The sequence below is a fragment of the Bactrocera dorsalis genome, unplaced genomic scaffold, assembly GCF_023373825.1.
Source record: "Bactrocera dorsalis isolate Fly_Bdor unplaced genomic scaffold, ASM2337382v1 BdCtg166, whole genome shotgun sequence".
NCBI lineage: Eukaryota > Metazoa > Arthropoda > Insecta > Diptera > Tephritidae > Bactrocera > Bactrocera dorsalis.
This window is the reverse complement of record NW_026038217.1, coordinates 34,834-50,000: the sequence shown is the minus strand read 5'-3', so window position 1 is coordinate 50,000 and position 15,167 is coordinate 34,834. Positions and strand designations below refer to the sequence as shown.

Below are 15,167 nucleotides of genomic sequence, written 5' to 3'. Positions count from 1 at the left end.
TTAATGATTTAATTGGATTTATCAGTGATAACTATTCGTCAACGGGGAATTCCAATTGTGGAGGCAGTGAAGGGGGGAATATGGGTGTGCCGAATTACAGAAGAGCCAGTTACAGTGCGAATGAATCACGCAGTAACCCAGAAATTGGCCGACGTCGAGATACGTTGTCAAGTGTTGGCGGTAAGCCTTCGCATCGACGTGCTAAGCTTGGCTTAGCTGTGTGCATCACTATGAGTGAGTCTTTTGAAGAGGAGATGGAACTATTTTGTAGTGAGCACATAGCTTTGCTAGAATCGATGTTGAGTCGGTTGCGCGCTTGTACGGAGCGAGCATACATTAATCATAAAGAATTTTACCAGGTAAGTTAAAATATGTTCTGAAAGTGAGTTTTAAGTACTTATTGTCTCATATAATCCACATATATATAAGAGCTTTTCCTTATTTTATGTCCAAATAAATAACGTTTTACAGATTATGTTTCAAGCATGGCTGGAGACACAACAGTGGTTTAGCGATTTGTTCACTGCACCTCGCATCAAATGCCCTATTTGGCTAAGTATAACCACCAGCGGCAACAAGTATTCAAAGAGCGTTGCAGAAAAATTTATGAAAGAATTGTGTTGGCTGCTTACATTTGCTGATACTAAGGATACTAATTTGTAAGTGCTATATACATTTAAAAATATGGAAATAAAATTTTTTTTTATGAACTTATTTACTTTATGTAGTTTTATCAGCACTATGTTGACGGCCATTTTAACACACCATCTGGGATGGGTATCCACAGTTGCCGCATTTAATTCCATATCTGCCGTGACTGAGTCATCTACAGCAGCGATAGAACAACGCGCCAAACTTCTACAAGTCTCACAGAAACACCCCTATAATGCCCTGTGGGCACAAATGGGGGACCTATATGGAGCTATTGGACTGCCACCACGATTAGCGCGGACGGTTATATATGGGACAGAAAAATTAGCAGTGGAAAGATTACTTAACATACTCACCTATTTCATACGATGTGGGGAAGTGAGACGTTCTGCTAAGCGTGAAGACTTTAACAAGGATACACTTAATTCTCTGCTTCAAAAGCGAAAAAATGAAGTATTAAAGAAATGTAGCAACGGTTCATATCAACGTGGCTCTAATCTCAAAAAGGCATCTCTCTCTGGCGACATAAACGATGGCGGGGGGCTTAAACGTACACACACTTGTAAACAAAATTTAAACACTATATCAGATAGTGGAGAATTATCAGAAGAGACGATAGGGGAAGAAGAGAAAAGCAGTGATGAGGAGATGGATGGTGCCCAAGTTGTCCGTACTTTAAAAAAGAATGAAATTCCCAATGTACTGGCGTTTAGAGATTCTCGCTTTGTTCAACAAGAATTGCGAATTGGCAATTACCTAATGGACACAGGCATTGAAAAAAAATCATTGTTAAAAATTGGAACATCTCAAAACAGCAGTAACAGTATGTCTCTAGCAGAGAAAGAGGGGAAAATACGAGTTTTAATTACAACACCAGATAATGAAGAACTGTGTATAGAAGATGAAAGTTCACTCGGTGGTGGCAGTACAAGTGAAGAAGGTGCTGTAGAAGCCATAGAAATAGATACTGGTATTGAAGGACACTACACATTAGCGGACGAAGGGGTTGTGGATACAGGAAAGAGACACTTTTTCTGGCAAGTTGTAAAAGAAGGTGTCAGCCTAAAGCAGCTACAATGCGGAGAGAAAGCATTGAATATGTCATATTCTGGTGACGGTGTTCAATTACGACGGCAAATGGAATTAGATGAACCCATGACTAATCTGTCGCTTTCAGATCTAATTACACAAAATAGCATGGGAAAGACTGATCGTATGACATGGGGCATAGAGCCGCGTCGCGAAAATGTGTGTTTAGAAGAAGAAATTCACTTTGATAATTGTCAGAAGAATCGTGCCAATGGAAATGCAAATTCTATAGGAGGTGTTGTATTTATGTTAGGCGAAAATGAGCCCCTTGTTAACATTAAGAAAAGCAACGAAGATCTTATAACAGCTATTGAAAAAGAGGATACAAAAAAAACACACGCGGATGACTCTAATACCGGCAGCACTCAACAACTTTGTCCTTTACATCAACGTACACACGGCCCAACATCAAAGCGACACTCGGGCGTTAAGTTTAACTTTGAACAGTTTCCGCAAATCGCCACTAACTACATGAAAAGCAAAAATTTAGTGTTATCCAACTATGACCTGTTAATGGACAAGAGCAATAAATTTAAAACACAAGGTGGTGGTGTAACGTTAGAAAGTTTAACTTCAGATTGTTCGTCATCTGCTTCGACAGCTATTGAAAGTACACCAGATAATTCTACGGAATGTATGGTTTGCAATAGCATACTTAACTCATATCAAACGCCCTCCAACGCTACTGAATTGGAGTTTGAAACAGATGAGATACGTTCTCCACATTGTCAACAATCAGCGACCAAAGTATTGAGGAGTCCGACAACACACATGCCATCGATTAGCACACGCACTTTACAGCCTATCGGCTCAGCTGCTTCAATTGATACACTGAAAGCTTCGTCTGTAGATAATTTTGCAGAACTTGAGCCTAAATTGTGCTCACCGCCATCTCCACCGGAGCGACAAAAGACGTACAACACAAATACACGAAAAGTATCCTCACACCGTGGTTCTATCTCATCTGTTGCTGCAAAGTGTGCGGCAGTAAATGAAGCATTACATTTAGTGAAACTACCGGTACCCGGAATCAGAGATATACCGCAAGAAGACGAAATAAGTGCTGGAGATGGCATGAAATTGCGAGCAGGTTTCGTACCGTCACTTTTTCTTAATGTTAGTGATCATTACGTGTCTGATATGGTCTTACAGGTAATTGAATTTTAATTGAAATTGAATGAAACTATGTTAAATAATTTGTGAATTTGTGTGTTATTTCTGTAGGGTACTTGTGCACCTCCAGAAAAATGGCAGATGTCACTTCGAGAAGATCTGGCTTTATCAGCTCGTGCTGCATCGCTAATTTCATTGTCTGCTGAGAATGTGGCTATCGTAGCGGATATGGAAAAGTGGGATGTACGGTTGATTTCGTCACAACTTCAACATTTTCCGTATGTAGGCGAACAAAGTACTCCAGTGGGAATGTCGCAATTAGTTTCTAATATGCTCGAAACTGTGCATGCAATGAATAACGCTGGAATTTCCGCGTATGAGGTTTGTGTTGCTATTGGTTTACAAAATTATGTGTATGGTGCATTAATATTGTTAAAAAATTTTACAGTGTTTGGCATTTCTGGAATCGAAAATGCAAGAAATATTTCTCCAATCGGAATCGTTAGCCGCCTTTCTACTCGAAACAGAATTTTGCCAGTTAAGTACTGTAACAACAGCACTTAATCTTAGTGAAAACGATATTCCATTGCTATTATCGATTGCATCCATTCATACACCTCAAATAGCTAAAAAGTGTGGAATTAGCTTCCGGTGACAAGCTATCATTCTAAAATGTTTTCAGTTCGGGTGAGGTACTTTAAGAAGTCATGCAACGCTCAATTTAATACTCTTAGTAAAAATGATATTTTCCTCACATTCATTTTCGTTTTTGTTTTTAAAAACAATGAATTGCTTGACAGGTTAGATCATTTGTATGATCTTGTGATATGTTTATTATGTACATATATTTATATTAGGCAAATACGATTAGCGTAGATTATTTATTTATAAAAAATCACATTCACATTCATAATTCGATGATTACAGAGATTTTGTAATTACTACAAATTCCAATGCGAAATGTGTGATAAATATATATGTATATGTAGATGTAATTTCTTACCATAGTAAATATTGTATAAAACTAAGAATTTAAATTGCTTGTGTCGATATTAATGAAAGTTAATTTTAATTAATTTATTGCAATTGTCAAAATTGTGGGCATAGACTATAAGGTTCAATAGCTCTAACAAGGCTATAATAACTATTCAAGAATAATGTGACATTTGAATTTTCATAGGCTAATACCACAATTCAAGACGTCAAATATATGTACTTTGTTTCATAGCTACCAAAATGGGTTAATATAAGTATGAATAGGACTTTAGTCCAAGAAAGAAATGTATTGATTTTCAATATACATTATTGAATATATTTTTGATAAAAAAATAAAAGGTATTTTATTGAAAATTGTAACGGGCACAAATAAGAATATGTAGTATTCTTATATGGGGTTAGGAGTAGTGAAAAATTTCAAAAAGTAAATTTGTTGAATTTTTAAATGTATAATTTATAAAACATATTTCTAGGAGAGATAAATTTTGACAAATTTTAAACTTATTTCTATGTAAAAGAAATATTTATAACAAGGAAGAGATGCTTACATGCTTTTTTTTTTTTAAATCAAATTGAATGACTTTAACTTACAATTTCGATGATAAGTTTTCATTGCATCTATGAAAATGAGTGAAGTCTCAATTGCAATTGTGCAGGCATGAGAAACCGTCAAATATATTGATATCAATACTTGAATGTTCATAAAAATTCGTACACTCACATGAATAGATAGAATATGAAATCATTAACTTTTTTCACTCATGCAGTATGTTGACTGAGTATAAAAATAGTTAGATATAAAGTTGTATTCCAGTTAACTGTAAGTCTGTCCGTTCGTCTTTTCTAAAATGAAAATTGAGACATAGTGACTTGCTACATATGTTCGAAAGGCAATCTGAGAAGCTTGGTATTAGCAATCGGATATATATAAAGTGCTATAACGAAAATTGTAATTCGGTGTAGGAAACCGCAGTTAAAAGTGACAGCTCTGGTTTCAGAAACCAATAAAGCCATTTCAATCAAATCCTCATCAAATAAACATAGGTCCAATCCAACACCAATGAAGTTTTGTGCGTTCAGGATCAAACATGAGATCATACATAGACTTTTTCTTTGAGTTCATCTTCTCTCATTCTATGGAACTGCCATAGAAAATATAACGCTTCGTTTGTGTCACTCACCGCGGCGACTTTTCATTTTAAAGATAATGCTGTCAAGTAAGATCTAGGAGAACACAACAATTTTTACAGTTATCGAGAAAATTGCGAGCGGAAAAACGAGAATTCTTGTACTGATTGTCTAAACTCACATTTCTTAAAACCCGATTTATCGTTGATATTTCTTTCGAGTGTTGCTGAAGATTTAAATGATACGATAACAATGCGACAGCAATTTAGTTTTTTATGAAAGCGCTCAGAAAATTTACTGGCTTTCTGAGTAACGAATATTTTCAGAAAGCTATGCAAACTTGTTTGTATTTAAATTGAATATTTCAACTTACCCTTACGACAGCCTTAGAACAGTAAGTTCACAAAATTGCCTTGATCTTTAGTTAAAATACGGGCCACTTCGAGAACTCCGGGCCCGGGAAGTAGTAAATCACAGGTAAAGACTTTTTTCAATATATATGAGCGAAGCCGAAGTGGATATAAAGTTGTAACAAAATTTTCAACTTCGCTCACAAGCATTCAGGAGAGCTCGCTTATATGTTGATTTTGTATTGGTGCATTAACACTTCTGAATGGTAATTTTGATTTTTTGCTTTGACAAGAGAATGTTAATAATAATTCCATATTGAGGAAGATATGCATATTGCATTTGAGACATTAGGAAGAAGGAAAGAATAATTTAGTATATAAAATATGTATGCAAGTTTGAAACGAAGATTCTAACTCACAGAAAGAACAGAAGGAAGTGTCTGAGGTACTATAAAGATAAGCATGACGTCTGTTTGTATATACGTGAATTAGCCCCTATTTTTTGAGATATCGTTCGCACGGCCTTTTCTTCCAAAGTAGTTGCACACATGTCAAAACCGCCAATATCGGAGGACTATATCATATAGCTGCCACACAACCCGAAGGATCAAAATTAAGTTCTTGTGTGGAAAAATTTTCAGTTGACAAGATATCTTTACGAAATTTAGCATGGTTTTTTGTCCAAGGCAACGCTCCAGTAAGAAAGCTTCCATATCGAACAACTTGTTCTTGTATTAACTATTTTTTTATTTGTAAAGAGTAATTGATTGTACCGAACACATTCTTATATTGGAACTAGGAATATATTGCTTATGTTCAAATACTGCCCGACACCTACATGGTTTGTCCGGAAAGTAATAGGATCGAGTCGATTTAAAAAAAATTTATTGAACCAATCGTTAGAATTCTTTAAAAACTGTCAATATAGGCTCCTTCTTCGTTGATGCAGCGCGATTTCCAAGCATTGAATGCGTCACGGAAGGCATTCTCCGGAATAGCCTTGAGAGCCGAGGTCCATGCTGCTTGGCTGCTTGGATCCCCTTTCATCTTTTTCAGACAAGGAAACAAAAAAAGTCCGGGCCCAATCTGGGCTGTAGGCCGACTGCGGAAGTATTGGGATACCGGCCTTGGTTAGGGAGCTGTTCACAAGAAAGGCGGTGTGAGCCGGGGCGTTGTCGTGGTGAATTTTGTATGTGTCTGAACTCTACTAAAAGATCCCTGAGTAAACTAGATCCTGCTTGCTCTTAAATCTATAAAATGGAAAAATATATTTAGGGTTTTCACAAGTCTCATAAAGTTATAAGTTATAACGATTCGAAAACATAGCATTGAGAATTGTAAATGTGTAAACTCATTTTTGTATGAAATCCAACAACAATTTTTTTAAACAAGTGTCAAAATTTATAATTTTACGATGCTTTACGACGGGTTGTGAGTACCCCAATTATGTTTACATATGAAGAATCGAAACTTACTCACGCTTTTCAACATATTCCAACTTTTATAGTGTTCCTTCTGAATGGAAGTGAAAGCATAGCACCAGGAGGTGGTGCACCCAATTCCCCGATGAATGACGATTGAGCAGACATTCCATTGTCCAACAAAGTGCGAATAGCAATTACCCGTCTGTGGAACAATAAAGAGGCGGTAAAGAATTGATAAGGAGAATGCATCAGCTTCTTTGTAGAATATGTCTCCTCATGACACCGGCCACCTCTTTCTATGCCCCGTCAACTCCACTCATCTGACACCCTTTTCCCTCAGGCTCTCTCTTTACCAGGACTCTCCGACATAAATTCATTTTCTTTATGAAAGAGTTATGTGGGAAAAAGCTCTACTTTTGATAACATAACTTTTCAGATAAAACTGATATAGTTTTGACATTACCTGAACACAACCACGCCTTCTGTCCGTAAACGACACTTTAAAATTATATCTGATTTTTTTCACTTTAGAGTGAATAACTTTTCCCAGAAAAAAATAGTTTAACATAAAATTTTAAAGAAGGATGTGATATTGATTAGCTGAGCAACATCCATGTATTAGTATATGGAAACCATTATATTGCTCAAATAAATTTCATTTTCACTCGTTTCAGATTCTAAAAAAGTAAGGCGTATATTACTCTTTATGGAAATCTGTAATAAGAGCTAGGGCTGGCCTTTACCACTGATAAATAGGACTCCACATTTATACAAGATAGTACACACATATGTATATGTATTTGCATAACTAAATATAGGGAATGCAACGACTTAAAAACTTATTTTAATTTATTATCGCTGGAAATACTTTTTAAATACCATAAATGCCAATTTGTGCATGATTGAGATTGTTTGTTAATTACTGATGTTTCTTGTCCCCCTGAATGCTATTGCTCGATCCTGATAATTTCGTTATAGGACTTTCAGCAGCTGATCTAAATGAGTTCAAAATTCCATGTGTCATTTTTTTGCTTACGTCAAAAACAGGCTGTGATGAAGTTAGTGTGTTGGAGGCATTGGCCGATATCGATGTTCCGACGTCCTCTCGTGTTTGCGATTGTAACTGAGTTAGTGTGTTGGACTGTTTCTTTAAAAGTTTTAATGAATCTGGTACATTGGAAAGTGATGGTATATTTTCGCTTTTCAATGATATTTGCGGAGCTTCGATCCAAATGCGACGAGCTGATAACATACAAGTGTCTTTAAAATTCAAAACAAGTTGGCAGAGGCAATCAAAGAGAACTCCAATGGTGTCAAATTCATTAGGAACAATTCCATCAATAGAACTCTCAAAGTAACTGAACATCGGAAACCAGATGCGTGTTCGTGTTGAATCGTGCGACATCAGCGCCTGTTGTTGCATTGTGAATATCAATATAAATTAATTGCATATATTTTTTTATTATATAATATACATACCTGATTATTGGCTAGTGTGTGATAGTAAAGAAAAAGGCGAGATGTAATGTAAAAAGCGACAAACACATCTATTGAATAGTGCTCGTGTGCAGCAAGAATGAAAAATATACCGAACATATTTAAAAGCCAGGTCATAGTATGTAAAAAATACAAGTTCCGAGGTGTATCTGTTTTGGTAAAGAAAAAATTTTGATAATTAGTATAATGATCTACATATGTACATACAACTGTACAATCCAAGAAAAAAATGTTCACCCATAAAGTTTGTAAATAAATCTTATTAAAGTACAAAATAGTTATAATTAAATTTGCTAAAGAATTGGAAAAGTAAATATGCAGTAAGGAAGGGCTAAGTTCGTAAGTAACCGAACACTGTCTGCGCTCGCCTAGTAAAGTGATATATATTTTTAATAGGAAAATATGAAGCGTTGCATATGTTGGAGCGGTAGTACTTGTATTTTGTATGTTAGTGTACATGCGTATATCGGAGTGCTAATATTTTGTAGGTAACTGTATGTGGCAGAGCGTTATTTGAAATAGGCTACACATTGGCGGCATATATTACGGTACTATAGATTGTAAATACGCAAACAGGAATTTAGAAACTGTTACTGAGTGAGGTCTGGGGGCCTATTCTGTCGTAAAAGTAGATCTTCCAATACTTATGGATGATAAAGAACCAGCAATGAAACTATTAGTCGACATCAGCGGTGTGAGTATGAGTTTTTCTGACTTTGTTCAAGTGAATGAAGATGTTGCTGTCTCAGGTTCACTAACCGTTGACGAAATTTTATCTGCGACAGATACGAAAAAAGTAACGATGAAGATAGATACATCAGAATCTTTGACAGAGGTGTTAGTTAAGGAAGCAAGATCCTTATTCGATACCTTACAAAGCAGGCACTTTTTCTTAAAAAAAAAGTTATTGAGCAATCTGAGCAGAAGCAATGTGCTTTGTAACAAACCAGTGTAACAGTGTACGAACCATTTGATATTTCAAACACTCGATAATTCGTGATATTTTAATAGTCCCTCGAGTTTCGAAATAACGAGAGTTGACTGTATGTTATAAACAATCAGGAGGAGGATTTATATGAGAGTAGCATTGTGAAATAACCTGATTAAACAAGTTATAGAACATAACCGGGCACATCTAACGTAAATTTGGTGATTTTAATTATACTTAATAAAACTTTCAATTTAACGCGAAATTAATGGATTTCATTTAACTAGCCCTTATCTATAAACAACACAATACCTTAATACCAACACGAAAAGGGTAAGGAATTCCTACAATTCCAATTTTATTAGGTCCTTTATAAATTTTTATATAACCAGAGACAGCCATTTTAGAAAATCTGGTCCTTTGATTTTGGTAATTTGTTTTTAAATCATTGTAAATACCATTTGACAACATAAACATAAAGCTATATAAAGGCACTAAGTATAAGTGTTCTAAGATACTCATTATAATGAAATGTTTGCAGTAACTTTATATGGTATGTATATAAAATAATTTAATATGCTTACTCACATTCTGTAATGAAGAAATTCAAAAGAGTTAGGGCCACTGTGTGTCCACTAAACATGTAGTCGCCACACGTACGAACACCTTGAATAGACATACCAAGTCCACTCCAAATCGTATAGGCACGTGAAATACGTAGCTGCAAAGCTTCAATTAAAGAGAGACTAGAAAAACAAAAACAAGCAAATAGTTTTAATTGTTCGGCAAAATGTTTAATTAAATCAATGTTCTTAATTATTTTAATGTTGAAATGATCCAAACTGAAGTATTTAGAGAGCATATGTTGTCTTTATTTTTTTATTTATCTTTTTTTTACGAACGTCCCCAATTTATTAATTTATCAAAAAAAGTCATTGGCTTTTAAATACTTTATGATAATACATATATAGATATCTATCTCGATTAGTTTTAGGTGCCACAAATACCGTTAGGTGAACAAAATTATTATATTTTGTGCAATATATTTCGAGATGAAAAAATAGTCAAGTAGTTAATGAAGCTTGAAAGAAGTCACCATTATCTAGTCCCCGTTGGGGTGGTAAGATTCAAATAAATTGTCATCGAGATCATCCAACGGTAGGCCCAGGAAACGTTCTGTTTTGTCAAGGTCCACAGCGAAAGGGGTATCAGATAGGGTTAACTGGGCATGCAAAGAGATGGTTAGAGTCATGTGGGGACTCGTTGCATGCTGGACATATGTTTAAAATGTCGATATTTAGTTTGTACGAGTGAGATAATAATTACTAACCAGAGTATGCATAATTGATATACCTTAGTTTCAAAATATATATTGATCTACTTACTCAGTATCGTCAACTGCGTAATCATTTTGATTACATTGCAAATGTGTGCCTGGTACACTTAACGATGTTATCAACATTGTGACGCATCGTAGTAAGAATACTGTTCCAGCAAGTGCAAAGAAACGTCGTAAAAGAACAAGGCGATATTTGTGGAAGATGCAAACACAGCACCAAATCATAAACAATAATGTGCCCGTTATCTCACACATATGGAATGCCCATGGTATGTGTGGTACATTGTCGAGAAATATATCCGGTAATGGCGGATAACGCTTCATATCAGGTACACGCTCGTGAACTATGACCATGACAAAGGATGTTATCCATGTGACAAGAAATGAGTAACCTGCAAAGCAAAAATCGTTTACAATGGGCGAAATGGCGATCGCATTCAAAAAGTAATGACTAATATAAAAATACAGTTAGTACCTAATGTGTATTGTAATAAGCGTTATACAATTCTTATATTTAGAACACCTGAAGTGTGAAGTCCTACGAGTATATTAAGGTTTATAACAAAACTTCATTTCAGTTAAATTTTCCAATTCGGTGTTATCTAAAAAACTCAACATGCCAAAAACATTTTAGTTTCAGTCTTTCAAATTTTGTAGAACCGGCAGGAACCATATCATTTCTCTTCTTTGCCACCCACGGTTGTAGGTCGGTCTGGGCCGAGAACATAAAACATCGTCACAAAACAAGATCTTGCGAAAAACAGTTCTCGTCGCGCTTGTTAGCTAAATAGCTTTTTCGGCTGACAAAATGGGGCGGAGTACCACGAGTCTTATAGCCGAGATGAAACGAGTGGTATCAGCTGCGATCATCTTGCGCAATTGACGTTCGACAACAGTGCGATGAAGGTGCTCTCGGTATATTCCAAAAACCCGGCCCAGTTAGCTTTGTTAAAGTTAACGATTGAAATAAATATGGGCAGATGGTTTGATGCGAGAGTTAGCATAGGCCGCCAGGTAATGCTATTTATCAGACCACCGCTAGCGATGGTAATATCTGGCGAGAAATTACAGGTGCCCATTATTCTGGTGGGGGTTTCGTCATTTATTGTGGAGAATGTCGAATCGCTTGTTTCTTGAGTCGTCTTGTACTTTACCTCTTCTTTAAGCTTTTTTCAAATTTTCCTATGACGTCATCTTTACTTTCAGAGTCCATATCAGATTGATGATTAGAGTTTCAGATACATATGTTGCAATCTTTGGCCGGTACACCCACTTTAAATTCGTTATCATTTCAATTAAGACATCTTGAATGAAACCACTTTTGGCGTAGGGCAGATCAAGCTCTTTGGAATAGTTTCAGAGCAGCTATCGCACGAGTTATATACTACACGCTTTTTGGGGGGCAATTCGAGTAATAAGTTAGGGCACAAATAAATATAGTGAAATTAAAAACACGATACACTATTGATGAATTAAACGAAGATATTGTTTAATTACTCTCATTCACTATTATTAAAAAAAAAAAAAAACGCGAAATGTCAGTTATTATTGTATCACATTATTTTAAACGAAATATTATCAGTAAATTATATTTACACTTCTCATGCTAAATGGTAAATAAAACATAAAATTAACTAAAGACCAGAAATCATTATAGTGCATATATGGGATATAAGAAAAGGTGTGGACCTCTTTCTATTTTGGAAATAAGGAATTATGTTAAACTTAACACATAGTATGTATAGTAATACATTATTCTGACATAAAGCGATCAAAAAATTTTGTTTTGGTAAAGCTGTCTATAAATAAATGTTATTACAACTTTAGTCTAATCTCACTAATTGTTTTAACTTACCTAAACTAATAGCTGTTTTGAATAACTCTGGAGGTATATTAGTCGCGCGGCCATCGACTGACATGGGCGGAGACATGTTATCCTCTTCAGCACTGCCATTTAAAGTTGGAGGAACCGGTGGAGAACATACATCTGAATAATAACAATTTGCACCAACACCGTTGCGTTCAACATGGCAACTGCAAACATTTAAATTGCAACAGGAAGATGTACCGCATTGTTGATTTATATACGGACGATTAAATGGAAAACAATCAGCCAATCCTAATGTGTTCCTTTGTATAAAATTATGAGGCAATGTAGAATTTTTATTTTGAAGTTTTCGAACGGCAACCCAAAGCTTTTTCATATCACTCATAGTAAGGCTGTATTGAAGATGATAACGAAAGTCTCGAATGTCATTTTCTGTTAATTCTAAGAGGTCACTCCCATCAATATGTTCCGCTACCAAGCAGTTTATAACATTGTGAGCTAATCCTTCACCTTCAGCCCATTTCACAACATCTTCTTCCTGCAGAAAAAAAATCGAATAACTTCAAATTATTTAAGATTTTGGTTTTGTAATTACCTGCCACTCCCTGCAAGGCAATTCTGCATTAGGCGGGATTACATCGTGTGTGGTATTTATAACTTTGATGTCATTGTTATTATGACCATGATCGACATCTACATTCGCCATTATTAGAAAACAAAACTATTTAGAGCCAAACGATTTGAACTTCCAGCTGTTTTAGCTTTTAAACGCCATGTCAAATCTGCGGGACTAATTCTATTATTTGGTCATAATCAATTGTTTAAATAAAAAACATGATTTGCGGCGTTTGTGGCACTTCTGCTTTGTTTTTAATATATACCCAATATAAGTCAATGATATCTTTATAACAAAGTAATGGAATTGAAATCAACTCGATTTCTCTTTGAACCTCAACTTACATACATATTTATACTGCCATTTGTAAATAAAAGCTTTGTAAATGTCAAACACCAGCTGTTCTGTTATCACATTTCGATAATTGTATTGTTGCTCCATACTAATTGTATGTTCTCATTGAATGCATTATAACTTAGGTATTGGTATGGCAACAACGAAATTGTGTACATACAAAATGAACAACTGTGTTGTTTTGTGTACATTCCGGCCATTGTTATGTCGCTGCCTTTTTACAAATGTTCATGTAGTAGAATTCACGACGCCATTTGATGTGATCTTCATACCCAAAGTAGTAAAGAAGGACTATTCACTGCCTAAATCCTTCAGGCCAATTAGTTTAACTTCTTTCTTACTAAAAAACTATGGAAAAGATCGTAGACCATGAAATAAGGTCGAATGCGCTGAAAAGTGCACCGCTGCATGCTGCTCAGCATGCATACAGAGCAGGCAGATCGACCAATACTGCTCTGTACCAGCTAACCTTGCCTTTGACAACACGTCTCACAGGAGTGTAGTCAGGGCACTGGAAAAAAGGAATGTGGCAGCACCGGTGCGCAGATGGATAGAGCCTGTACTGCACACCAGAACTGCTGAAACCACAGTAGGAGATACAAAGATTCTCGTACAACAAGGAGCTGCCTAAGCTTAAGCACTGCTAACTGACAATAGGATTCGATGACAAGGGTACGCGGACAATATTGTAATTATAGCCAGAGGCAAATTTGAGGACACTCTCTGCGACCTAATTAGTCCAGTCATTATAGTAAGTTCACCTCGTCAATATAAAAGTATTTACAGACTTACAACTGGGTATCTCGAAATCCGAGATATTTACCTAATTTAAACTTAAATGACTGGACTATAATACAAAGAGGTTTAAAGGGTGATGTAGAGGGATTGAGTTAAACATCAACCCCTCAAAGACGACCGTAGTTCCGTTCACGAGATGTAGATCCCTACCCGGTCCCGGGAACTTTAAACTTGGGGGTAGAGAGATAGAGATGACCAACAAGGTCAAATATCTTGGTCTCACGCTGGATTCCACTTTGCGGAGAAAGCAGCAGGTTGATCTGACCTTGGTCAAAGTAATAAAACCATTAATGGTGTACAATCGGCTGGCGGAAAAATCCTGGGGCTGTAAGCCAAGGATCGTTAGGTGGTTGTACACCATAATTGTTCGACCGCTAATCACGTACGAAGCAGTGGTCTGGGCCTCAAAAGCGTCGCAGACTTCGGTAGGGCTGCAATTATCGAAACTGCAAAGACTAGCTTGTGTATTCATAGCTAGTGCAACGATGCTCCTAGGAGACGGCTCCGCTCCAAGCATATGGTTGCAAGGATGGCTTCTACTAAAACATCCCAGCAGGAACTGCTTGGAGAGCAGTTCATTATACTCCTTAACTGGGAGCATAAGCGTCTCAATATGTAGGTGCCAACAACGTTTCTTTGCCTTTTCCCCATATGCTTCCGGCTAGCGACTTGAGGATTTTGATGCGGCTCTGTACTTTGGCGATAATCGCGGTCGTAGGGGAGTGAAGGAGTATAGACTATCGAAGGTTACACCTAAAATCTTAGGGTTATTGACAGTCGGAATCTTGACGTGTGGATTTGGTGGGAGAAAGTGTGAAGTTTCGTGCAGTGAGGAAGCGAGAAAGGTCATCTGCGTACGAGGTTATGGAAACCCCCTCTGGTGGCTGCGGGAGTTTCGAGATGTAAAAGTTAAACAGTAACGGGGAGGGGAGAGGACACCACCCTGCGGGCCCCCTGTTTAATTCTTCTCAGTTTAGATGTTTCACCTCGAAATAGTACGGATGATTGACGACCGCTCAGATAGTTCATGGGCCACCTCTTCAGTCCTGGAAGAAG

The 15,167-nt window shown here is 36.5% G+C and overlaps 2 protein-coding genes across 2 annotated transcripts; one reads left to right on the top strand and one right to left on the bottom strand.

Moving 5' to 3' along the window:
- LOC105225613 (folliculin-interacting protein 1) lies at positions 1-4,187 on the top strand (the record flags this gene model as incomplete). The annotated part of the gene is given in 5 exon segments (XM_049461931.1): positions 1-359; positions 472-659; positions 729-2,892; positions 2,965-3,234; positions 3,302-4,187. Coding segments are annotated over 5 exon segments (3,188 nt in total), but the record flags the coding sequence as incomplete, so codon positions are not given.
- A 3,329-nt stretch (positions 4,188-7,516) lies between these two features.
- Positions 7,517-13,323, bottom strand: LOC105225615 (ceramide phosphoethanolamine synthase). Its single transcript, XM_011204152.4, has 6 exons — positions 12,939-13,323; positions 12,371-12,881; positions 10,562-10,907; positions 9,765-9,922; positions 8,231-8,397; positions 7,517-8,162 (listed from the first exon to the last, which is right to left on the bottom strand). Exons 1-6 carry the CDS (start codon positions 13,047-13,049, stop codon positions 7,671-7,673), a joined length of 1,785 nt encoding a protein of 594 aa, XP_011202454.2. The 5' UTR covers positions 13,050-13,323; the 3' UTR covers positions 7,517-7,670.
- Between the last annotated feature and the right edge of the window lie 1,844 nt (positions 13,324-15,167).

What these genes read in the sequence shown, in the direction of transcription:
- LOC105225615 (XM_011204152.4), bottom strand. Translation starts at nt 13,049, where the DNA reads ATGGCGAATGTAGATGTCGATCATGGTCATAATAACAATGACATCAAA. An exon ending in TGCCTTGCAGGGAGTGGCAG is followed by an intron (nt 12,882 to 12,938) that starts GTAATTACAAAA and finishes TTTTTTCTGCAG; the next exon opens with GAAGAAGATGTTGTGAAATG. An exon ending in CAAAACAGCTATTAGTTTAG is followed by an intron (nt 10,908 to 12,370) that starts GTAAGTTAAAAC and finishes TTTGCTTTGCAG; the next exon opens with GTTACTCATTTCTTGTCACA.